The sequence below is a fragment of the Sapajus apella genome, unplaced genomic scaffold, assembly GCF_009761245.1.
Source record: "Sapajus apella isolate SASKATOON/1434 unplaced genomic scaffold, GSC_monkey_1.0 scaffold19, whole genome shotgun sequence".
Classification (NCBI taxonomy): Eukaryota; Metazoa; Chordata; class Mammalia; order Primates; family Cebidae; genus Sapajus; species Sapajus apella.
In genome coordinates this window covers 20,025,825-20,052,958 of record NW_022436959.1, presented here as the reverse complement: position 1 = coordinate 20,052,958, position 27,134 = coordinate 20,025,825, and the positions used below count along the sequence as shown (strand labels likewise).

Here is a 27,134-nt window from a genome sequence, read left to right as displayed (position 1 = left end):
CTTAACCTCTTGTCTCTTTTCTGTGGATAGTTCTAAAGCTTACTGGTCTTGTTGCTCTCTTCTCTGGGCAAATTTATCTATGCTGATGGCTTCAATGACCATGTCAGTGTTAACAATCCCCAAATCTTGGTCTTCATTCCTGATCACTCATGAATATTCTAATCTTATAACTCCACTTGTTCTCTGAGATCTTTTGCTGCATACTAACTTATGTCTATAACCAAACTCATTGTCATACTGACTAAATTGTGCCCCTCTCCAATATACCATTTTGAAAAACGAACACTACAGATTTCTCATTTTTTATGTGTCCAGTCATCTTTACTCCTACTTTAAAATGTATTTCAAGAAAGGATTTATTGTTTTATTATTTCTTATTTTTCTTGGTAAATGCCTTTATTTCTATGTCTGTTGTCCTTACCTGCATCCATTTACCCACCCATCCATCCATCCACCCACCATCATGCCCTGGTTAATCTTCTTCCAGATAAATCTACTTATGATCTGCACAAAAAAACCTGCAGTGTCAATTTTTGATTAAGTCAAAATTTGGTTAAGTCAATTACTACACAAAAAAATCTGCAGTAATCAATTTTTGATTAAGTATATTAAATGTTCCTGAATATATTAAGCAGTTCCATCTGACATAACTATTAGTTCTCATCTGCTTCTAACTTGAACTCTCTAAGTTAAGCATCACGTGCTCAAGGCTGTGCTCTTTTACAAAAGGGTGGGATCAGTACAGTCTATAGCAGCTGCATTGTGTCCTTTGTTTGTTCTTATTTGGGTTGGGAGCAGTTCCAGGGGGAATAAAGAAGGTGGAGAGAAACATCCCACTACAATGACAGTTTATTTAATAATGGCCTCGTGCCAATGTCATGCTCACTCTTAAGAAGTATTAATTCAAAATCTCTAGTTATCATTTCTAGATTTTGCTAAAGAGTTACTTCCCTTCATGCAGCACAGCTTCCAACAATATAGAGCACTTGGCTGCTTTACTTGGAGAGGCTGTCTTCTCTGCCAAATATATGTATCATTCTGTGTACTTCCTAGCAGCAGTCTCTTTAAAAGACAACTGTGGGTAATCATCTCAGAGAATAGGCATCTATGTTACAACCCTTGAAGAATGTTAGCAATCTTTTATTTTTCTCCATAATTTTTAAGTCTTGTTGTTTCATAAGTTTATTTATTCTTTGACTTCATTTGGCAAATAGACTTCATTCGACAAATATTCTTGAGCTACTACCACTGGATGCCAGGTATTTTGTTTGGTTCTGAGAATAAAATGTTAAATCTAATAGACGCAGACTAGCAGTCTTTTCCTTCTTAGACGGGGAAAGACAGATACTGGATAAGCAATTACAAAGTAGTCTGAGGAGTATAATGAGGGAAGTACAGAGTTCTGTGGAAGCATATGGTATTAGCATGACTATCTCGGTTCCACTACTTGTTGGCAGTGAGATCATAACGCAGTTGTTCAACATCTCAAAGGCTCATTTCCTCATATGTAAAATTGTGGCCAATAATAGCGCCAGCGACACAGATTTTTTTTTATTAGGATTAAAAGTTTTAAAAAGCATTTAGCATGGTATTTGGGACACAGTAAGTACCCAAGAAATGTTAACAGCAATAATAAAATAACATTAATTTTACATTCCAAATCCCTTTATTGCATTAATTTACACTTTGAAAACTTTACATTCAGTTTTTTAAAATCTGAGCAGCTATATTTTTTCACTTCTGACTCAATGCTTATAAACTTCTATATGTTTGCCCATTTATTCAGTTTCTCAGGCATTCTTCTATTCAATAAATATTTTTTGGGTGCTCACTATATACCAGACCCTGTCTCAGGCACTGATAATTCAATGCTGAATACAACAAATAGGATCCTTTCCCTGAGGAGCTTACAGTCTACTCAGACAGACAGGCATTAAACAAACCATCACAGGAAGAAGTACAGGATCACAAATGGTCTCAATATAGGCGTAGGTACATTTAAAGAAAAAAGATAATGATCTTTAACAGAGTTAAGGCAAACAAGATTCAAGTTATAAAGTTAGAACAAACTAGTCCTAATATCATGAAAATATTATACTTTCTTCTCAAGCCCCAATCCTAAAATAATAAAGATTAACCTTAAAGCCTAGAATATGTGTTTCCAATAAGCTTCTACTTCTTTGCTCTATAAGGTAGCTGAAAAAAAAAATACTATTTATTACAATTTTGCAACGGGCTCTATTATACAAATAATGACAGTTTACACATGGCCATATTATTTAAAATGCTAGTTACACTAAAACTCTGTTAGCATTAGAAATATACTATTCTATTTCAATCTAACCGTGCTAGTCACAACATACATGTTTGTTTTGCCAGTGAAAACAAGCAGACACATTAATGAATACATTGATGTTTTATTTAATTTGTTTCCAGGCTCCAGCTTAAAGTGCTTTAAAATGTGGACTCTGGAATCTACCCCAACTGTGAGGCCTGTGGCCAGTTACTTAAACTCTCAGTGCTTAGTTCTTTATTTTGTAAAGCGAGTTAGCCATAGTATCTACCTCAAGTGCTAGAAGAGAATGTGACATGTACCAGGTGTGGTGGCTCACGCCTGTAATCCTAGCTCTTAGGGAGGGAGCGGTGGAAAGACAGCTGAAGCCCAGGAGTTTGAGATCTGTCTGGGCAGTGTAGCAAGACCCCTCCAGAAAAAGGAAATAAAAAAGACCAAAAAAGGAAAAAAAAAAAAAAGAGAATGTGACATGTATTGAGAACTCAGTAATGTTAGGGCTGAAATGGTAGCCACAGACTCTAAGGTTAAATTTAAAAAATGAAAGATTTGAAGTTATTTGGGGTATGACTTAAGGTGACTAGCCTCCCTAATTTGCTGGGGACTGTAGGGTTTCACCTGAGGAAGGACTTCCAGTGAGTCTCATGAACCAATGATGAAAGGTATGATGAATCAAAAATCATGATCAATCTAATTTGGGATACTTGAGGGTCATGAATTTTAGTCCTTGAATTTTGATTAGGTAACAGTATTTTAGTGTTTGCCATATCCATATCCCAGATGCAGAAAGCCACGGGATAATAAATGGCTCCTCAAGCACACCTGGACTAGTAAACGACTTCCTAAAATAGGCAGAATCTAGCAACTGTGCTTTAACAAAGGTTTGAATAACACAGCCTTTAGAGAGGAGAGTTAAAGGTAAGCGAGAGACCACTGGTCTTTGGATAGGTGCTAAGAGCATCTCAATAGGTATAGAATGAAGAATACTACTAAATTAAATTCTGTCATTCTTGCTTTTTTCTTATTCTTCTCATGGAATGTATATATATATATAATCTGGATATACTGCTTCCTTTATAAACCTCGAACCTTAATATGGTATTTAGCAGATGTTTGTTTTTAACAAAAAAAAAATTATAGACTTGAGTATTTGTTAAGGCTGAAGAAATTAATCTTTTTATTGAATTTTTCTCTTTATAGATCAGTACCTGTTGCAAATTTGTAGTTCAATTTAAAGAGAACTGGAAATTTTTAGTTTGTTGTCACACAGATGACTTTGCAGCTTGGTATTTATTTTATCACACATCACTTATGTGCCCTTTACAAATATAGCTTTGAGAAATGACATGGTTAGTTTTCTTAGCTTATGCTTCACGATGTACACAGTTTGCCAATTGTTGTAATGTCAATATGGGAAATACAATATGCCAAATACAGCTACTGTATTTAGCAACTGTTCTAGTAAAGCATTCTCCAGCTGTCAGGGAGTCACAATCCATAGTCTTAAATAGATGTTTCTGTCATCAGTTTCATTAGCTTCAGATTATATGTGTCATCTGTTGGTTTTGGGTGTAAACTGGTGTGGGCAAATGTTTTTCTCAAAATGTATTTTTTTTCAGACGCACAATTCCCTAGATATTAATTTTATTCAGAAATTCGGAATGCACAAATAATTTTGTATTTTAACTACATTTCACTTATTTCATCTATTATGTATTATTATCATATCTTATTTCATTTATTTCATCTATCTTATTTTAATTTCTAATGCCAGATTCCATCTGTGACTATTAAAGATGTAGAGAAGTTTGTTTGCCCTACATCATTTCCTAGTTCCCGCTAAGCATGTGCTTAATGGAGAGCTACAGCATAGGACTGGGAAAGCCTTAAACTGTTGGGGAAATTGCAACAGAGAGTCTATTTTCATCAAATTGAGAGCCCGAGTGACTGATTAATGTACATGCAATCAACTTAATAGATTTGAAGAAGTCTGCACTGTAAACACAGATGAGCTAATGCCATACAACAGTAAAAAGGAGAAAATCTTTATTAAAAGATCCTGCAACACAGGAATACATAAGAAATAGACTTTAACCCTGAGCTTTCTCATTCACAGGGGCAAAAGAGAAAAACAGGACAGTTAATTCACTTTAATTGTTTAGAACAATGACTCCTAAATTAGTACTCCCTAAGGAAAGTTAAAGTAACCAGGACCTGGGCACCTCTCATCCCTGAGTCAAACAAAGCAACTCAATGTTCACTTGTTTTCCATATTAGGCTAGTTGATAAATTCTTAATAGCACTGGTGAGGGGGAGAGTAGGTTTAGATTGTAGTGCTTGAGACTTCTGTGGTGTAAATGTACATACTATGTCCAATTTCAAGATATCAACATGACATAACTGATCACAATGTTGGGAAGAGATGCGCGCACTTGACTCTCATGAGGTAAATACCTGTCTAGATAACTGGTTGTCCTCTTCAGTGCATCTACTGTGCAAATTACAATTAATTACCAATGATATGTTGATCACTCCAAGTGAATCTTTGGCTTCTCTTTCTCTGCTTAGCCTTTAGAATCCTTTTCTAATTACCTATTAGATACCTTTATTTTCAAGGTCAGCAGACAATTTATACTCAGTATGTTCAAAACCAAATTCACTCCCCCATATACACACATACGCTCCTGAATTCCTCTCTCTTAACGGCATCATTTTCTGCCCAATCGTTGACAAGGAAACATGGGAGTTATCCTATGTTTTACCTTCCACATCAGTTGACCATTGAAGATTATTTATTTTACTCACAAAATACTTGTCAAATCAATCCTATTCTCTCCTTATCTGTACACCTTTAGTTCAGACCTTCGTTTTTGTATTATAATAATATCCCTACTGGTTTTACCTTTTCCCATTCATTTCCAAATTTTTATGAGTTATTTTACCAAATATGGTTTGTATAACAAAACACTCATTGAAAACTATTCAGTGAAAACCCATGGACCTCACACACACTAAAATGTTTTGCCAGTTTGCTTCCAGCCCATTTTTTCATTTTTATCTGCCAACGAATCCCCCACAATAAATAAAGATGTTAAAAAATGATTTCTGTTCCTTTTCAACCACAAACTTAAGACGGATATCACAAATTAATCACAGCCAAGCTTTCACATGGAACAAAGATTCAGCCTCAGAAATCTCAACAATCAACCATGGCTTTCAAGCAGCTGTCTGGTCTTTCCAGTGCCAAATGCAATGAATTGGCCTTCATTCATTATTTTGGAAAGACATATGAGATTAAGGGGTCAGTCCAGTAGCATTTACTATCCTTTACTGAGCATATAATATGTTATAGGAATTGTGCTACAGATTTTACCTTAAAAATTATATCTCATTTAATTCTCACAACAAATCTGTGAGAACCTGATTAACAATGTAAAGAATTATTCTTCTTTTTTTTTTTTTTTTTTAAAGTTTGAATGAATAAGATGGCTTTTATTCATTTGGGGGAATTAAAAAAAATTACAGTTTACATGAGATATGTGGAAAGAGGATACCAATCTATGAAAATTTTTTTTCAGTATACTTCATATAGGGCTAATCAATCAAAAGGAACCCTTTACTCATTTTCCTGACTAGTGAAATTTGCGCTAAGTGGGTACACCAAGTTGTGCTTCTTATAAGTTATCACTACAATAACTAACACCTAGGGATGGACACAGCACCCCATCCAAAAACCATGTGAACTCATTACCAAATTATTATTATTGCTAGTATGTTGGTTGCTACCTAACAGATATGAAAAATACAATGTAATCACAATAAGAACAATTGTCAGAATTTCATGTCATCATTAGTAGAGCTACTGGCTGTAGCAAAAATATTTTAAATTATCAAAGCTAACCTAAAATCTTTTCACAGGTACAATATGTAGTAGTGAGCATTTAACTTTAAATAGCACAGCAGATTGTAAAAGTCACCCTATGTCATAAGAAGTGTATACAAATAACTGCTTATGGTTCTACATCTCTGAAAGATGTCCATGATCCTCTAAATGTTTAATGTGTCCTTGTACAAAGGGAAACACAATATTAATTTTGTTTTGAGGACAAGTCGACTCCATAAAAAAGTAGGTAACTTAGCCAGGTATAAAAGTTTCAGAAAATTCTGTTTCGAAGATGGTGGGATTTTTAGGAAACTTATCTTTCTCAGGAACGTAATGTCAAAAAATGCTCTATAAATTCATCAAAGTTTAATGATAAAGAGACACAATAAATATTATGCAGTTTAGTGGGGGATACTTTGGAAGTGAATGCTGAAGATTAAAATTCAGAGAAGACCACAACCATGACACAGTTTATAAAGTTTCATTTGAATGAAAAATTTTTAAAAAGCACATCTAATTTCTTCAAACAATTTGTCTCTTCTAAGATTTCAGGTTTAATTTTGTTTATCCCATGACAGGTAGTTCACAACACCAGGAAAAGAAAGGAAAAAAATATTTTATTTGCATTGTTCATATTTTTAATATTAATGTACTTATCTAAGAATATTTGCTTCACAGAGCTTTCATTCTACTTTTGTTTTATGTGTAATTAAAATTCAAAAGGATTTGACATCCCAAATCTTTTCTTAATGTTTTTCTATAAATGATCAGCAGAAAACGCAAAATAAAGTGATTCTCCCACCTCTGTCTCCCAAGTAGCTGGTACTACAGGAACGTGCCACCACACCCAACTATTTATTTTTCATAGAGATAGACTTTCACTATGCTGCACATACTTCATCTATCATTTTTTAATTGACTAACTCTAACCTTAATAGTTTCTTATTTTTAGATTTACCTCCAATTTTCCCATCGCATCTTAAATACTACCATAAACTATTCTGAAAACTCATTTCTAAATCCACATCACAGCTTCCATCTCAAGAACCTATAATTTCTCCTGGTTCATCAGATCAATTTTAAATATCAGTCCTAAGATAACCCCATCAACTAATCTAACTGCTTTCTTACCTAATTATATTTTCCCTGTTCCCTAACACATACCTTCCACTTCAATCAGACTAATTTTCTTCATTTCCTAAATATGTCAGATTCATACTTCTCACTCTATCATGTTTAATTGGAAAATCTACTCGCCACTTACTTAAATTGTACCCATTCTACAAGATCCATTTCATAAAGTACTTGCTTGTGCCATATATTCTTCACCTTAACTTATATTTTATCTTGTATTGTTTATGACATTTAATCAATAAGCCATGTTTCTCACATAATTAAAGAGTAGGCTGGTAAAATCTGAAGTGCTTAATCATTGTGTGTTGAATTGAGTTAAATTTATATACTTAACTTGAATTTATATGCTTGAATATTGTACTGTTGACATTACAAATTTTAAAAATCACAGTTGTATTATTTTATATTATTTATTTGGTCACTTCCAAGTTTTCTCAGCTACAGAGCCCACGAGGTTGAGACCACAGTGAGCTGTGGTTGTGCCACTGCGCTCTAGTCCAGGCAACAGGGCAAGACCCTGTGTCAAAAATAAACAAAAATAAATGACAGATGAATCGTGAAAACTTTATTCCACCATATGATGAAGTTTTATACATGTGGAAGTAAATGAATAAACTTTCAGGCACAAAGTCCTAAAAAATTTGATGTAGTTTATTCTGTCCAGTATATAAAATAACCTAAGAAAGTAATGAGTACTTAGTGTAATTCTCCTATTTTCTGAGTTCACCTATTGAGGAAAGCTGAAGGGTGTTTTCATAGTCAAGGTTCAAGTGAATGTAAGTCCTGAGGGATGAAAACTAAAATATATATACACATATATGTTTTTAGGAGACTTTCTTAGGAGATACACACACACACCCCCTCTCCTAAGAAAGTCTCAAGGAAAAAAAAAGTCAGTGGGATGAGCCCTTTAGGAGAGGCAGAATAAAAGACTGATTACAAATCGAAAGGCCAAAGAAGAAGCCACAGACAGAAATAGAGGCAAGAGCCAGGAGCCAGGCTGAAACAGGAGGGCAATGAATCAAGTCAGGAAATAACTGCTATGAAGTACATTGGTGCCTTAATAGTGGCTGAATATGTGGGCTAGTTTAAAGGGGAAAAAGTCTCTTGATTCCATAGATACAACAACACATATTTCTAAAAGGACATTCTCTAAAAAGGGGAAGGAGAATTATTTTATTCCTTTAGAAAGTATAAGATCAAAAGAGAGCAAAGAGCAACATTTCTCCAAATCTGTTCAAAATCTTGCCAGACATGGCGTCATGTCAGTCCACTTCCACTTACAAAATTAGCCATAGTGCTTCATAGTGCTTCTAATTATGACCACTGCAAAAAAAAATAGTAACAATACTAGTAAAATGTAAAATTGAAGTAAAAACTATTCATTTATAGAAGAGGTATCATATAAACTCACATTCTTAGAACTGGAAATTTTAAAAATCTAGATACCAATTGAATATGCAACTGTTTCTTCTGCACTATTTGCCCAGGAGAACCAATACTTCACAAAATGTGTTTAGACAATATTAGCTGAGCAAAGTTAATGGCAAGAGAATGCCAGGAGGCAATTTTGACAGTTGCTTTTCATATCATGAATACCCATCTTTCAAAAGAGGAGGCAATATTAAATATGCTTCATATGGTTTAATCCTCCCAATGACTTTGTAAGGTATGAATGAAATTTGCACGTGTGTCAATTAGGTTTTAGTACAGAAAACAGAGTAAGTTTCAGGTATTTTCAGAAAACAGGGATTTAAAACCGGGAATAAAATGCTTACCAAATCTTTGGAAAGGCTGGCGAGACAGGCTCTAGGCTAGGAATTCAGGAATGTTTCCTGAACACTGTAGAACTGATTTATTAGAGAACTATGACCTCTGGTACAATAAGAAAAGTGGAGACTCCAGAAGTCACTGCAAAATTTATTGACTTCAGAAACACACCACTGTAGCTACAATTGAGAGATCAGGGAGCCACTACTGCTGACACCACAACAGCCTCTCAAACCCTAGAACTTGGATGCTGGAACCCATCACAGAAAAATCATGTTTCCACAATCTCACTTATTAGCAGAAAACAATGGAAGCAGCAGGAGGATGACCTCCACTTGACTTCTGCCTCCTAATCTCAACAAGTGCATCTAATTGGATGAAACTTATTTACATTTGGAAGTTTGATGGCACAGGAATTTGGGATATGCAGTTTTTAGCTTTCTAGCTGCTGTAGTATAGAAATACACAGTATGAAAAAGTGCAAATGGTTGTCAGTTGGCCATATCCACCATACTGAGATTCAAAGGTTTTAGACATTTCTTATCCGAGGTCACAGAACTTGTGAGTGCTAGAGCAACAAACGTGAATTCAAAGATTTTGGCCACTTGCCCAGTGCTCTTTCCACTACATCAGTCTACAGCACTGATTACTCTCTGAAGACATTTGCCAAAGGAGACATATTTTCAAATCTTGTGCTAATTATATTTTTCACTCAAGCATTAATTCAGGCATCTGTGAACACTGTTACCTTTTAGTCTTATGTCAAACCTAGTTCTTCTTCCAAATTCAGACTTAATCTTATTTTACAGTAATTACAGTTAAACCAACACTGCTAGGGTTTAATACCTTTGAGTATTTTTCTCAGCAGGCTTGCTGCTTAATCCATTTAATGTCAGAACAACACAAACCTTCTTATTAAAATGGGGGAAAGGACATTATTAGAGACTGCATTAGTGGTTTTTTTTTTCTTTTGGGTAAAACCCACCAATATGGCAAGATTGGCATCTTATTTTTATTTTGTTTTCTGCTGACCATATGCAGAAAAACATTAAAAAATGAAAGATTTCAGATGTTAAATCCTCTTGAATTCTAGTTACACATAAAAGTAGAATGAAAGCTCTCTGAAGCAAATCTTCCTAGATTTGTACTTTAATATTAAAAATACGAACTATGCAAATAAAATATTTGGAAAAAATGAAAAAATATAATGCATCAGTGATATCTCAATTCATATCAATCAAATCATCACTTTCAAATGCACTTGAAAATAATTTGGGGAATGTATTTTAAAATGCACATAGAATGACCTAAGCACAAAAATTCCTAACATATACCTTAAAAGAAAAATATAAATTAGTACTTAATACTTCTGCTTAGACTTAAGCAACAGCACTATATTAAAGAGGTGATTAAATTCATATAAATTAATTGAAAGTAGATATCATTATTATAGTTACAAGAGATTCGTGTTCTTTAAACAAGGAAATGATTATTGTCCAAAAGTTGTTAGATCAAGTGGATCCAGTTTTGTGCTAAGAACATATAGAAAATAATATAATAAACAACATGTGTGGTTGTTAAGGATCAAATAAAGTTATCTGAGTCTTGTGTAGGTTAGATTACATCAGTTTCACAGATTATTTATCTCCACATATTAATTAGATACAGAATGTTAACTCTATTAGAGTGGATACATTTTTAAATCAAAAGGAACTCTTGTATTCAGCATACAAAGCAGTGAAAACTGTGATTAATCTCAAGAGAAGTTTGGAGTGCTTACTAGAGAAAACAATTGATCCTGAGATTTTTCTGAACATTTCTGTTATTGGAATCCATCTTTTTTTAAAAGACCATTTTCACTCCTGAAAGTCAATATATATATATATATATATATGTGTGTATATTATATATAGAGGTGTATGTGTGTGTGTGTATATATATACACACACACACACAGATATACCCCCCAACATTTATATGTGTGTGTATACACACACACACACACACACACACACACACACCTCTATATATAATATACACGCATATAAATGTTGGGGGGTATATTAGGGAGCGAGAGATCACACAAGAAGGCTTTTTCCTTTGCTTTTTACATAGGAAACTAAAATAATAGTTCAGTTTAACTTCTAAATTCATTCAGATTAGAAAGAAAGAAAACAAAGTTAAAAACTGTAATAGCATATTCTTTTTTGTTGAAGAATTTTTCACATTAAAGTCACTAGTATTATTTGGTAAGTGGACTAGAGAGTGTAACTTAAAAAATATATCACTATCTCATTTATCCCACATATTTAGTATCCTGTAAATGACCAAAGACCAAAAGTTGTAAACTACAGAAGTTGAAGGAAGCTTTATGATTTTATATATACATATATATTATTTAATACACATATGTTTGTGTGTGTTCATTCTTTCTTAAAACTTGCTTTTTAAACAGACTTATGTTGGACATATAGTTCAATGTCAAAGACAGTGCTTTTCATTATGCTTCAGGTAAAATAATGAGGTCTAGATGACTCTAGTAAGAGCTAATTGGAAAATTTTAACAATTGACATGTCATCTCTTGTTTTTTCTTATTTTTTGACTATAATTAAAAGCATGTGTAGAAAATATGAAAATCAAGTATTAAATCATGGGAACAGATATTTACCATCTATTTTTTTCTGAGTATAATATATAGTAACATAGAGCTCAGAAATTACTGGCTTAAATCAATGCTATTATTACCAAATTAACCATTATTATTCCAGTCATTTACTGAGCTGTATACTTTCCAAATAAACCTTAAATTGCCACTTGAGAGACTTGACCCTTAAGAGGTAATGACATAAAGTGCTCAGTTTTGAGAAGTATATTTCACTTTGTGCACTGATGTATTTTCCTCATCTTCTTGAGAGGACACTAAAAGGTAAGAAAAGGGCTATTAAGTTATAGCTATTAAGTACTATTTCTTATTGTTATTGAAAAAAAATCATCTTTAGGTTGACTAATAATGACATTTCTTTTAGAAGGATTGAGCGTTTATGTGCCTAAAAACCACAGCCTACTTTATAATTGGCCAATACCTTCAGTATGAACAAACTTTTTAAGAATAACTGCTGTATGTGAGGCTATTTCTTTTATTAATATTTCATGTAGGGCATGTTTATAAATGAGAAAATTCTATCAGAATGTCAACATTTTTATACTCTAAAATAGGTAAATACTAATTAAAACCAAATGGTCTGGGGGATTGAATTACCCTATACTGACCTCCATTTTTCTCATCATCTTGTTAATGCAGTTCTTACTGAAATTAACATTTGTATGAAATGTTAAAGAGTCACAAAAAAAACCAAAGTTTGCATTTTATATCTTTCATTTACTTTCCATATATAGTCAAAGCACTCTAGCAGGATTCAGACTGGTATTTTTACTAACATAGATGTATGCTGACTTTTTAAAAATATATTTTATAGGAGGAATTTGCTTCAAAGAATCATACGTACAAAAAGCTGGTATACATATGACCACTCACAAAACGTGTTTAAATAATATAGAAAAATACAACACAAATGTGTAATGAGTATTTGGAAACTGGTTTCTGAAGAGTTTAGGTAGGGATTGTTTACATTATAATCTACTTGGTATTTCTTTAAATACCAGTGTATTCTGAAATAATTATTTATTTCACATGGTTTTCTCTGAAACATACTTGTTTTATGTAATTCTTTAAAGACTCAGATAACCAGAATGAATTCAACCTAAAGCCAGGATTTAAAGAATGTAAGAGATTTTTCCAAGATCTGGGAATAAACTGAATCCTTCCTATTCATTTCCATCAGAAGCCCTTGCCTCTGTAAAGGCAGATGGGAGCTCCACCTATATTCAGGCAGGAAAACCACTCAATTAAAGTTTAAAGTTTTACAAGGAAAATTCTTACTGCTTGCTTTAGGAGGGAAGGGTGGAGAACATTCTGTTTTACAGGACACTCCACCCTCCACTATATCCCCTTGATTAATTATGTAATCAGATCTCCTTCATCAACTTACCAATCAGGTAATGGCAGAATATTTCTGATGCTTAGTTTGGGGTCTGAGTGAGGAGAATCCTAAGAATATTACTTATAGCACCTGTTTTGCATAGCATTAATGTGAAAAGATTTAACTTGCAGTACAAGTTAACATTTGTTCCAAGTTTTTTTTTAAAAAAACCATTATTTTAGCATGTAAGCCTTATAGATATAACTCCTGTCTACTGATACACTATAAAGTCTTAGAAAAGTCAATGATTATATACAAGGAAGTGGATAAAGGAGAAATTTCAAATGCATAAGAACCAGAAAAAAAGATATTCATAAAGTATTAGAAACTATTAGCATTTTAGTATAAATAACTTGTGGTTAGTATAAATTAGCTAAATTCTTGAAATGCACAAGTAACTACACCTGTTGTCCAGCCCACAGAGGCCATACAATGAAGATTTGGGATTCTAACTTTGTTTTTAAACTGGAGAAGTGCAGAAACTTTGAGTCTTTTTACATTTATCTTACATCCTTTAGTATCAAGACTTAGAGTAAGGTCTAAAGCTTTATCTTATATAAAACCTGGGTGCCTAATATGTCTGTCCTGACCTCCCATGGAAACAGTTATCAGGCTTCAGATAATTATTTTGTCTCTCAATTTTTTAACTTGAAAGTACATGGCTATTTATTTTTGCTCTTTTTTTTATTATTATGCAATTTTTCATCATATGGTAAGGTTGAAAGAATACCACAAATGTTTGTACACCTTTCACATTTGTGTATATGTGCGTGCGTGTGTGTGTGTGTGTGTGTATGTGTGTGTATAAATGTTGCAGCATGCATTTCCTGAGAATATTAGGATCTTCTCTTACCTAACCACAATACCTCTATCACCTGTAAAAATCCCAATTCCAGGACACAGCCTAGATAAATTAAATAAAAATCTTTGTAGTGGAGCCAAGGAATCAGTAATTTTTACAGCTTCCAAGTGATTACAATATGCAACAAATGTTGAGAACCACTGTCTACCCATCGACTAAATTTGTTAAATATTTTCAGTAAAGAATACATTTTGTTTCTTAATATGAATGACAGCCTTTTAAAATTTAGCAAATATAAATTATAGATTTTTGGCCAGAGTTTTCTAATAATTTACATTTCCTTAAGCTGTTCTTATCAAATTAATATTTTATTTGTTAAATGTATTTTATCTTAATTTCAGTTTCTTCTATATCATGATTTGAAATGCAGAAAATATGTATTGTTATGTAGATTCCAAATATATTTACCTCCAAAGTTAAATGGATTTTAGTAAAAAGATATTTAAACATATATTTTAATAATATATATTTTATTATTAAATATATTTTAATAAAAATGTTTAATAAATTAGATAGAAATCTTAGCATGTGAAACATAAAGCTTTTTCATAACCTTCCACATAATCAAATTTTAAATTAGGAGAAATAAAGGTCCAGAAAGAAAAAAATCAAAATCCAAACTTACTGCATGTTAACATTTAATAGCTAATGTACTTTCATGTCTTAAAAATCTAAATGTTTCTTACAACAAAGCATTATCCATAAGTGAATAATTTTGACTAATAACAAATTATTCCTATATTGTAGTTTTGTCAGAATTAAGATTAGCATTATCCTAAAACACATTTCTGAAATTTTTCAACACCTATTCATTACTTCTCTGTGGCTTGACACTGTTGTATCCAAGCAAGTAAAGAAGACATTAAGTATTTAGAAACAGCCCTGAGATATCTATGTCTGTTCTTCAGTGTCAGGAGTAAAAGCAAGCAATGTGTAAACTGATGATTTTTAATAAATGAATTAAAACAGTTCAAAGTGAGGTAAGTTACACATTTTAGACTGAAGTAGAAGTCACAAGATCCAGATTCTAGGCTATGATTAGCAGAGCACTTGATCTCCCTGGGCCTGAAGTTTCTCACCTGTTAAATGAAGGAGTTAGTTCTGCCAAAGGTCCGAAACTTTCTCAGTTCACAGCATTCCTAGTGTCTCAGTAATGTTTTCATGGTATTGCAAGTTACAAGAAACACCTAGCAGTTTCATTTATTAAACAGTTAACTCCAAACTTATGTGTGTCTGTCCTAACAACTTAGTAGCTATTTAAAAAATAATATACATTAACATTTTTCATTCTTAATGGGATGTGCACATCTATCTGTTGGGCACTTTACAACTTCTCAAACCTTGGAATAAACTTGGAAACCACTACCCTCATTTCCTGTTCTACAGTAATTTTCCCATAATCCTTGTTTTATTACAGAAATTTACAAAAACACAGCCTCACAAAGATATGATGTTGTCAAAAGGAATAAATTACAACTTAATGTAGAAGTTATGAACTACCACAAGATAGTGATTTGTATGGTGTCCGACTGATGTCACTGTGTTGGCCTTGAACATTTAAAATATCCCATGGTAGTGCCCCTGTGAGTTTGTTGTGGCATTCCTAGGATGTCTCAGTATATAGTTTAGGAAGCATGGAGTACCCTCTGTAAAATATTTCATACAGCTACAATATGTACTGTAAACTGTAAAAGCAGGGTATGAGTGAAATAGATAATTCTGAGGGCCTGAAGTAAGAAGCTGCAGAATTGAAGAGGAGATAAAAAGTGACACATGTTCAGTGTGCATGAAATACCCCTTCCTCCCCTGGTCACCTATAAAATGCCTACCCAAGCCTCAAAACTCAGCGCAAGCTCCCTCAGGATAACCTTCCCTTACCAAGTCAAATCCACCTATTATACATTCTCAGAGTATTCATTTCACAGTACTTGTCCCAGTTGTAAATAATACACAACACTGGTTTTATTAATATACTTGCAAAACTGTTAAGGGAAGTTCATGTAACTATTAAAATGAATTCATTTGTGTAACTATCATTGATTCTTGTCTCCCTCATTAGAATGTAAGCTCCAAGAAGAAAGAACATGTCAGATATAACTACTGTAACCCACAGTGTCTGGTATATTATAGGGGGTAAAATCTTGCTTACTGAAATGAACTGTGACAGAATAGGTTTAGCATTCATTTTGATTATTTTCCTTTATTCAAGAACAGCTGATATTTACAATGGCATTCCTAAAACATTTTTCTCATACTATTTCACAGGAGAAAGAAACCCATACACATACAGCTGCATCTGAAACCTCAGAAAGTAAGCTCAACCCAGTTGATTACGAGGATGTTCTCTGGATAAGGTAATCAAATGTTCACCGACTTATAGTCAAGTTAATTGCTATGACAAAAAAATCATGTAACTACAAAAAAGAAAACCGCTCACAAAAAAAAAATTTAACTCTTAGCAGATGGCCACAAACCATACTTTGAGAACCATGTTCCACAGTGGCAATATAGGAAGTTTCTAGATAACGGCAGCTCATTTTTGTTAAATGGCATTACACTACACTGGTTTTATTCATATACTTGCAAAACTGTTAAGGGAAGTTCATGTAACTATTAAAATGAATTCTGGGAATTGTATTGATATTCCATTTTAATCTTAATTATGCAAAGACCTATTAACTAAGACTATGGAACATAATACAGTATGATATAACTTCTGGATAATGAAAATAATCCTAAAGTTAAACATAAAAAATAAGGGTTTGAAAGACAAAATAAGATACAAAATGACTGTACCAAATAGGTAACAACCTTAAAAAGGGTAGGACTTTTAAAAATCACTAAATTAAGATTGGGTCACTGGATTACATCTCTTTTCTGAAGAGGAATTATAAGGTACAGAATCAATAAATTATGTTTTGATATGAATTTTTCACCCTTAAAGTTCCTAGCTAGGTGTAAATTATTCTTTTCCATTTATATGTTTTAGAATGGCTACGAGTAAGCACAGAAAATGAAGAAATGAAAGAGAAGGGAAAATACAGATGGTTGATTCTGTCTCTGCAATTGCTAATTCATAAACACCAAACTTTCCCTGTGTACACTGTCTTCTTTGGGAATTTGCTTCATCTTTTTCTTAAACTGAAAGCTGGCTTGCTGAAGCTATTACTTCCCTATAAGCTCTCCCAAATACTGCCTAATTATTTTCTCTTATCACACATCCAGGATATAAGGTGGATGTCCACGTACTTCCTTGTTGTCACTTCCCAAATCACTTTTACTTTATGCTCTTCTAAAATTAAAATAAAGAGCATCGACCACAAATCACACCTGTTCTTTTGTAGCTCATGCTAGAATATCCTTTGTCACATCTTCATCTTTCTGATCCAAAATTCAGTAGCCTACTTCATCTCACCCCATCCTTCTTTTCTCCAGCTAGTAGACAGCTGCTCCTCAAACTTTACGGACATTTGAATCACCTGGAAGTTCTTGTGAACTTCAGGTTCTGAATTAGTAAGGACACCCAAAGAGTCTGCATTTCTTGTAACTTCCATGAGAAGCTGTGGAATACTCTGAACAGCAAAGCACTAGAAGTGCTGTTTCTGTTGGTATCTAATCTATTAGTCCTAATCTCCCATTTATGCTTTGGAACTCATTCTCTCCTGCCTTCACTATGTTAATATCTATCATTCCTTTACTGTTCCCTTGGGTTCCCTACACAGTTTATCTCCACCTGCTCTCAGCTGCTCAGTATTGCCCATTTGAAAAACTAAACTGGCCGGGCAAGGTGTCTGATGCCTGTAATCCCAGCACTTTGGGAGGCGGAGGCAGGTGGATCACAAGATACACGAGGTCAAGAGATCGAGACCATCATGATCAACATGGTGAAACCCTGTCTCTACTAATAATACAAAAATTAGCTGGGCTTGGTTGTGTGCACCTGTAGTCCCAGCTACTTGGGAGGCTGAGGCAGGAGAACTGCTCAAGCCTGCGAGACTGAAGTTGCATTGAGCCTAGATCACGCTACTGCACTCCAGCCTGGTGAAAGAGTGAGACTCTGTCTAAAAGAAAAAAAAAAAACAAAAAAAAACTAAACCAAAATAAAATTATAAAACCCTCATTTAATTCCTCATTCCCATAACCTACCATCTGATGTCTCTCTCATCCACAGCTAAACATGGCAAAAGAAATGTCTGCTTGAGGATGCCACTTCTTCATCTCTGCCTCAATCCTGTACCCACTTCAGTGTTATTTGCAGGCCCATTACCCCACCAACACAGCATTCACGGAAGTCATCAGTGAGTACCTATTGAGAAGACAAAAATGACATTTTCAGTTCTCATCTAATTTGAATTTCTCAACAGTATTCAATACTATTAACTATTCCCAATATTTTTCCATATTGTCCTCCATGACACAACACATAATAGTCTCCTTATTTTCTATTTTCCTGTCTATTGTAAAGACTTCACCACATACACCCCCCATAAAAAGGTCAATGAAACACCTAGCCTTCAAGTCTCAACCCAAATCCGGCGTTTCCCAACTAAGAAAATATATAGTCCCATTGGTTGTCTACCAGTTTCTTGTAATTCCTAGCCACAAGTTAGCTGACCCACCGTCCCTCAGACAGGTGAAGTTAAGCTCAGTATTTGCCATATCTTGATATACAGTCTAGCTACAAAGAGTTTGCCTATGTATGAAGATGGCTACCGGGGGACGCTTTTACGTCCTACGTCATCACGTGCTGGGATGAGGGTGGGGCCCTCAAGGAAGATGGAATGGAATCCAGTGGGCGGGGGCAAGAGGACGGGGCGGGGCTACGCAGGATCTGGGCGGGGCGGGGCCGGTGAGGGGTCGGGGGCGCTTCTGCTCTTCAGCCGGTGCGCGCGGCGGCAGGAGGCAGCGGCGGGCTAGTCCTCTTGACGCTCTGTTCCGAGCGTGCCCTGGACCGCCAGCTCAGACCAGGGGCAGCCGTGTAGCTGAACGGAAGCTGCAGGCAGCGGGGACTGGTGCCCGACGCCGGAGGTCTGCGGGCGGGAAGCACCCAGGATTTGGGAAGTCCCGGGAGCAGTGCGGCGGCGCCTCCTTGACCCAAGGGGCCGCGGTGACGGTCACGGGGTGCGGCGCCACCGTGCGCGACCCAGGCCAGGATTCTAAATAGCCCAGGCTCCTCCTCCTCCCGGGCCGCCTCACCTGCGGGCATTGCCGCGCCGCCTCCGCCGGTGTAGACGGCACCTGCGCCGCCTCGCTCGCGGGTCTCCGCCCCTCGCCACCCCTCACGGCGCCAGGCCCGGGCAGCTCACCTGGACTGGCGCGGAGTGCGGGAGCCGGGTCGCTGAAGCGAGGCGCCCACGCCGCTGTCCGGAGAGGACGCAGGTGGAGCGGGCACGACTTCGCGGAACCCGGCGCCGGCCTCCGCCGTCCTCCCAGCCGACACCGAGTCCCGGGGACCCGGCCGCCCGTGCCCGAGGAGGAGCCGCCGCCGCCGGCTGGACACCATGAACAGCAGCGCCAACATCACCTACGCCAGTCGCAAGCGGCGGAAGCCGGTGCAGAAAACGTGAGTGTCCGGAGCGCGTCCTCATCGCGGGGGGCTGGGCGCTCTGGCACGCGGGTGTGGGAGGCAGCCCCACCCCGCCCCCAAATCCCTGCGATCCTGGGGATTAGGTCCATTCCCGGCACTGCCAGTGGAATCGCGGTTTGGAGGCCGGTCGGGAGACTGAGGACTTGGATTCTGCAGTTTTCAATGATTGCATTTAAAAAATTGTCCTCCCACTCATCCTCGGCCCCCGCGCCAGTGCACATGCACCTTCTCACATTTGCAACTTTTTCTCTGTTCTTTGGTCCTAATTTGTTGACAGCTCTCATCTGCCTTGTGCTGGTGGATTACTTAGTATAAACCTGTCGAAATCTCCTTCCACTTTTAATATCCGCATGGGTTAAGTTAGAGGACGGTCTTAGTTCTCCTTCTTAGTAGAGTTTGGTAGGACGAGATGTTTTAAAGAGCAAAACACGTGCCGAATTTTTGCTAAGGGGCAGAGTGCCTCTAAAGGTACTTTTTGGTCCCCACCAACTGGCTTTCTGTTGCGCTCTTATTTATTTACTTGGCAGCGATTTTGTAGCGCTCATCGTGACCGTATCGGTAAAGTGGATAGAAGTGGTAGCAGGTGGGAGTGGATGTAATGGACAGGATACGGTGGAGGATTTGTATTCTTCAGACACCTTTTTGGGAAGCTTGCTTATCACTTTTGGGGTGCCTTTAGAATCTGTAAAATGAAAGATTAAGAACTATGTTTGAGAGAGGTTTTCATTCTTAGCATCTAGCTCTAATTCTTTTTCCCTTCGAAGTTTTGTTACTTCTAATAGAGTGAGTACAAACTTGTTTATGTCGTCGGTTGATTTTGGTGGGATATTTGTGTGAGATGGCAAATACTTTAATTTTTTTTTCAGAGAAAAACTAGCCGTGCTTGAAAGATTTCCTTTTGTGAGGTGATTGTATTCGTGTGTTCATTCCAGTTTTTTTTATTTCTAATTTTATCTGAGTTACTTTACATATTTTTCAAGTTTCCATAAACAATTTTAGGAACTCTTAAACGTCTTCTCCGACCAAATTAGAAGTGTGCATTTTCCTTAGATTTTAACTATCACTAATGGGAACCAGAGAAATAACAGTTTAAGATTTACGTGTAAACCAATTATTGGTTTAAAGTTTCATTCTAGAATTTAACTTCCTTTCAGAATTTCAGTTATCATAGTTCTTCAGAGCTACACATATAAATTGGCATGGAGAGGATAATTATAAATAGACTGATTAAAATTTGGAAGTTTGATGGTATAGTGTATCTTAAGGGAATATTGTCAAACTAGCAGTTTTCTACCTTGGCAGTTTGAGACATTGGTTTATAATACTTTTAATTTTGTAGAATGGTTTCTTAGATTAAAGTATGTTTGTTTGAAGGACAATTTGACATTGTCCTTGATGGTTCAAGTTGGGAGGCATCCCAAATGTCTGTTCTATGTATTTATTAATACACTTAGCATCATGTATAATAGGTATGTTAATGGGTTTTCTGTGTATTGTCAGAAAACGGGAAGATCTCCCTGATGTGTTTTTAAGATACCAGGTTCCAGTTAGGGTATTATAAAAGGACTTGTACGGCTTTTAAAACAAAAACAAATGCCATAATTTTGTACAGTTTAACATTTATGGATTCTAATTTATATGTTAATGTTTTAATGTATTACATTTTTCTTTTGCATAAAATGTACCTTTTATTAGATTATCCTAATATTTTAATACACTTTCTTAGTCTTTAATGTACTTGTATTTAGTAATTTCCTATAACAAAAGTATTTTCCTCATTCACCCACATTTTATTTTGTTAGTGAAGATGTTTAATCTCTGCTGAGCACTGTACATTGCTTCTAATCATACAGATGCCTTAAATATCACCAGCTTGTTATGTAAGAAAAGCCTAGTGCTGGCGTTTTCATTGTCAAGTGAAAGTGTTTATACAAATTATTTTTACCTGAATGAAAAATGGTTAATTTTATAATGCAGTTAATCAAAGCTTATTTTAGGAATGAAGTCATTAAACCTGATATTAAATTTAGTATTAGTTTTAAAATTAAACTACTAGTTTGTGGCCTAATTAGGCCCAAAATACGCCAACATTGGGGAAAATAGATGTTTTTAGCTGAAAATGCTATCCAGACCTGTTAAACCTCCACCTCTTAATGAGAGCCACTTTATTTTATTTACAGATAAAATATGCTGTAGCATAATATAGGATTGTTTAAAAAGACACCCATTTAAATATTAATTTTATGAAATATATATGTTCTGCAAAATTTTGGAGTAAAGTAGATGACACTTGTAACCTGAAGCTCTTTCAATCTTGAATTAAGAAAAATTAACCCCCCCTAGTGGCGACTCTCACATTGAAAATTATTAGTAGTAAATACATTTAAATATGTTCAATTTAATTCCACTGAAGTATCTTGAACATAGTAGACTTTCAATAATGTTTCCTTTCTTTTTGGAGCAATAAAAGTTGGGAAATTAAAGGCACTGAAGCAACTTTACATCCAATTCATGTCCTACCTCAAGAAGAAAATATCAAAGATAACCTTCATTATAGGATCTACTATAACTTTCCTTAGACTGTTGCCCCATACTTAGTAACCCTACTCAGAAAAAGAGAACAAATTCTGTGTTTATTTTAGTCTCTTTGGAAATGAAAGTGTTTGTTTAGTTACTTTGTCTCATGAAGATAGTCAAAAAGATCATTATAGAACTAAATAGAATGTTTTTCCTTAGTGATAACTTTGGACATAGTTTTGTATTTTTAAGGTTTTACTGATAAAGACAAAGTTGTAATGGATTTCAGCTTATCTATGTGTAGCAAGTTAGCACTGAATGTTGGCAAATAATAGGTGTTGAATAAAGGGCATCTGCACTTTAAAATGATACCAGCAGTAGTGGTGATTAAGCCGCCCATCATGAAGTGTCAGAACTGGAAGTAACTTCTATGCTTAGCTGATCCTTCTTTAAAATGCATACTGATAAAAGCTTTTACATTTATTAACATATAATAATATAAAAGCATTGTCTATTTTGCTATTCATTATTTTTAAATGTCATGAATTTCATATATATAATACTGAATTGTGTTACTTACATAATACTCATTAAATGTTTCATATAAATGTATGATGCCATTTTAAAAATAGCGTCTAAAATAAAAGATCTTTTCATATACACAGTTATTTCTCCGTCATCATTTTTCTTTCAAATAGCTTGATTTAGATAGCATGTACATAGTAGTTATGGACACTTGCTCATTGGAACCATGAAATGAAGTAAGTGAAAGTGTTTAGTTATAGGTAACATTAAATGGCAAAAAGAGAAAACAGGTTTAAATTGAAGGCACTGAATCTAAACTAAAAAATGAGGTCTAGTTCTTCACTATCTGGGCAAGTTTCTTGACCAATAAAGCAGGACCGTCAGCACCTATACTGCTACTCTCACAGCTAAAACTAACAGAAAAAAAAATTATAAACTGTGAAGACTGCTAAAGATGTAAATGAAACAGAAACATAAATTCTATTCTTTGAATAATTTTAGCTTACATTATCACAGAACAATCAATTCTCCCATAAAACAGTAAGAGGCAGTATACGATTATGTTCTCAATTACGGCTACAGCTGAAATGTACTACCTCACTGGTGAATAAATTTACATAGTACATGCTTACTCATGTAGTTAATTAAAACAGTTACTTGGAAGTAAATGCCATACAAATCTTTTACAACAGTACCTTTCTACTTCCACACTTCTTTTAAAATTGATATTTTGCTACTGGTTTAATATAACAAAAAACAACTGTTTATTAGCACTTATTCGGACAGCAGTGTGCATCATTTTCTTCATTTTTATAATAGTACTAAAGAAAGATAGTATTATTTAAGTTTATAGATAGGGAGCTGAGGTTCAAATTCAAAGTTGTTCAGGTAATGAAAAAGTGGTGGGTATTGGACCTTAGGTCTTGTGACTTCAAAGCTTATGTTCTTACTGACTTCACAGTACTGTCCAGGTGAGCAGATTCAGTGATACATACAGTGCAGCGATATCCTAGGGCTTTTCTATTGTCCACTGTTTCTTCTCAAATAATGTTATGGCCGAAATAAATTATTTCTCATTTCCCATACATGATTTGTACTTGCTCATCTTCATACTTTTGTTTTATGTTCTTTCCTCTTAGAGTCTTTTCTCCTGTCTTGTTGATTTGCTACTTACCTCCCTTCCTCTTGAAAACGTTGTTTTTAATGGCTGCATAATACTCTGTTGTGCTAATACTCTAATTTATTTAACTGTTTTCCTTTTGGGAGGAAATTTTATTCCCAACCATTTAATATTTTAACTAGTATTTCAGATAATACCCTTGAGACATGTAAATTTTTATGCAAATTAATTTTCTTAGAAAAAATTCCTGTAAGGGAATTTGGAGATAGAAAAGTATGTATTATTTTAAGGTTGAGCCAAAGGTTACGCTCCAAGAGATAGTGTCGAATTAAGAAAATTTTGCTAATTACATTCCCATCATCAATCTGGGGATCTGACTATATCATTGCATTTTTGCTTAAAAATATTATTGTCAATTTCATAGGCAGAAAAAGAAGTGTGGCTGGTAATTAAAGTTATATGTTGGGATCATGGTTGTGTATAAGAGAAGTACTTCCAGATTTTCTACTTAGGGTGTCATTTACATGTTCATTTGTTTTGTCATGTATTTTTCAGTTGTCTTTAATTCTTTTTACTTCTTTCTATTGAAATATTGTTTTAAAATGTATTTCTATTAAATAATGCTGCTAGATTTAAAAAGTCAGTTATATATGTGATGCATCTTAAATATAGCATATTAGGCCCTATCTTTTGATGTCTTACTGCGGTAGTTACGGATTTTAGTGCTGTGTGTCTCACCTTAACCTTTTTCACCTTCCTCCATCCTCTCTCTATATTTTATCACAATTTCGGATTCTATATACTTTAGTGTTGTATTATTTTTGACCATATATTGTTTACCATTTAGCTAAGTGGTGTACTGTGATTATATTTTCCTTCCTGTTCTGTGCTATTATTGATTTCTTTTCTACCTGTTTTCCATCTTCGTGTTTATTTGCATCTGAGTTTAGCTATCTGTCAGGTTTTTGGAGACAAGAGTGTGTGTGTCTGGCTCTTGCCTTTCTTGTTTGGTGTGATTTTTCTAGAGGAGAAGGGTAGTTGCAGAAAGCTAGGTATTCTACCATCATGGAAATAGAGGTGTCTTGCATGTATTTAATACTGTACCTGATTTAGATGCCACACCTTCATCACCTCTTTCATAGCACCTGTGTTACTGAGCAATACATTATGCATGATTTTGCCATGTTATGAAATATATTTCCTCCTAGTAGGAAAAAGAATGTTTTTAAAGATAGCACTATCATTTGTCTTTGAAGCTACCAGAGCGTCCCAGTACAATACCATGCACATAATACATATTTGAGATGTACTGATTTAACAGTTAACTACCACTTAAAATTTTTTGGTAATGTTTTAGTGATTCTGATAAGGCAGATACATTTTATGTGGGTTCAAGGGGAATTAAAAAAACGTGTATTTGCACAGAAGAAGAGGGAAGGAGAAACAATGAGTTTTTCAGTATTATGGAAATGATGGCGGTTTCTAGGTCATATTTCATTTTCCTGATTTTCCTTGCTGATGTCTTGTGTTGTTTACATTTCGTCATCTCTCCTTAGGTGTAGCAAACAAAAGGGAAAGGAAAGAATTCATCACAGTTATATGGAAGCAGCAGGAGGGTGGCAGAAGTCTTCTGACTCATTACATGTGGCTTCCAGCCAGAATTCTCAGAAGTTTTTGTAGATGTTTTTGACTTATATAGGGAAATAAAATATCTAGCCATATTCAGCCTGACAATGAAGTTGGGATCTATTTGTGCTATGTGTCACCTCTGTAATGTTACATTAAGCACATAGTTTATGGTTGTAAATATTTGAAATTTATATTCAGAGATAAATATGTATGCATTGAAGCTGTGGGGCAGGAAATGAAGAATGAATGGGGTTAAGAGTTGGGCTTTTTGGGGTGTAGGTAGTATGTTAGGGAGATTTTATTGAGGAATACTTCAAATTTCCTAGCTGTTGGATGGAGAGTAGCACCGTAGTCAGTGCCGAGAAGGGAGTGCCCAACTTCTGGGTAATGTGAATGAGAGGGCACTCAGGTACAGGACTGGAAATAAAGATAAACAAGTAATGAGTAAGTAGACTGAAGCAGTAAGAATAGATTAAAGCACTCCAAGAAAAAATCCGATAGAGCAAACTCAGTACTGTGAGAGGTAATCTCTTGTTAGAAAATGTCACTTTAATCTCATGGGATTACTGAAACCATATCTTTGCATGTCATTTTGAGGTTTAATGATAAATGTTATATAAAACACAGTTATATTTATGATTAAACTAGGTTGTTAATTTTTTCAGCTTTGCTTCAAACACTTGCTACAAATGATGAATCTTATAGACATTTTTGATAGAGGTGTTAAAAGAGCTTTGAAGATAAAATTCAAGCTGGCATTGAGCATACTGTTGGGCCTGTACCACCAGCAGCTAAAGCTTGCAGGGCTTCTAAACAGAAGCATGGCATGCAGTCAGCTAGAGTCTTGATTTTGTAATAATTTTGATTACAGATTGGGACCAATTTTTGAAATGAAGGTTTCAAAAAATAAGGTGTTGCCCCTTTGCCTGACCAACATCATACAGTCTATTTCAGGAGATATTTGAACTCTAGAGCTCCCAAATCCAGTCTTAGAGGGATGTTTATTTATATTTCAAATAACCTTTTTCTTAAATAACGGTTAGCAGTGTTCTTTGGTATAGACTCGAAGACAATATAAAAGTAAAAACAGCATAATCCAAGTCAAGTGTAGTTAATGTAAGATTACCCTCTATTTGTAATCGTTCTGTATATATTCAAGATGTATGGATAGATATTAAATACTTTCACAAAATAATTTTGTACATTTCTCACAAAATCAGTGAAAAAGTGGGTCAAATGCATTACCTTTGTTAGCTTTAACCATCTGACATTTTAAAAACTGCCCAATTGTTGAGTCCAGTGGGTACTTCTCAGCCCTGACCTTAATTTCTCTGTGTATTTGACTGTCTTCTATGACCTCCAAAATATTCTACCCTGGTTCTTTTTCTGTCTGTTTTATCGTTTGTCCTCTGTGTCTATGCCTCTTCCACAGCCCTATACCTAAATGTTGGTATTACTGACGTCTGTCCTCAAGCCACTTTTCTTGTTTGGTATAGCTCTCATTGGGAACTGTAGCTGTTTTTTCCAAGCTACAAATTGCAGAACCATTTGCAACCTCTCCTCACTCAATGTTTTCCTCTTCCTTGCTTTCTATACCACGTTAGTTTAGTTAAGTGAACATTTGGGTCTGGCTTAAATTTCTCTTCAAGCCATTCCTTTCTTAATCTCACTATTACTGCCTTTGTTCAGGTTGTGATCGTTTCTTTTCTTGGCACTTTTGGTCAGCAAACATTAATTGAGAGTCCACTCTGTCAAGTAGTATGCTGGGCATTAAAG

General features: G+C 35.1%; 1 protein-coding gene across 1 annotated transcript in view; it reads left to right on the top strand.

Annotated features, from left to right (window-relative positions):
• Window positions 1-18,883: 18,883 nt before the first annotated feature.
• The window catches only part of AHR (aryl hydrocarbon receptor), a 45,552-nt gene continuing 37,301 nt past the window's right edge, over window positions 18,884-27,134 (top strand). Inside the window, exon 1 of the mRNA XM_032287051.1 lies at window positions 18,884-19,543. Coding sequence (XP_032142942.1) covers window positions 19,482-19,543 — 62 coding nt within the window. The 5' untranslated portion in view covers window positions 18,884-19,481. The remainder of the gene's footprint in view (window positions 19,544-27,134) is intronic.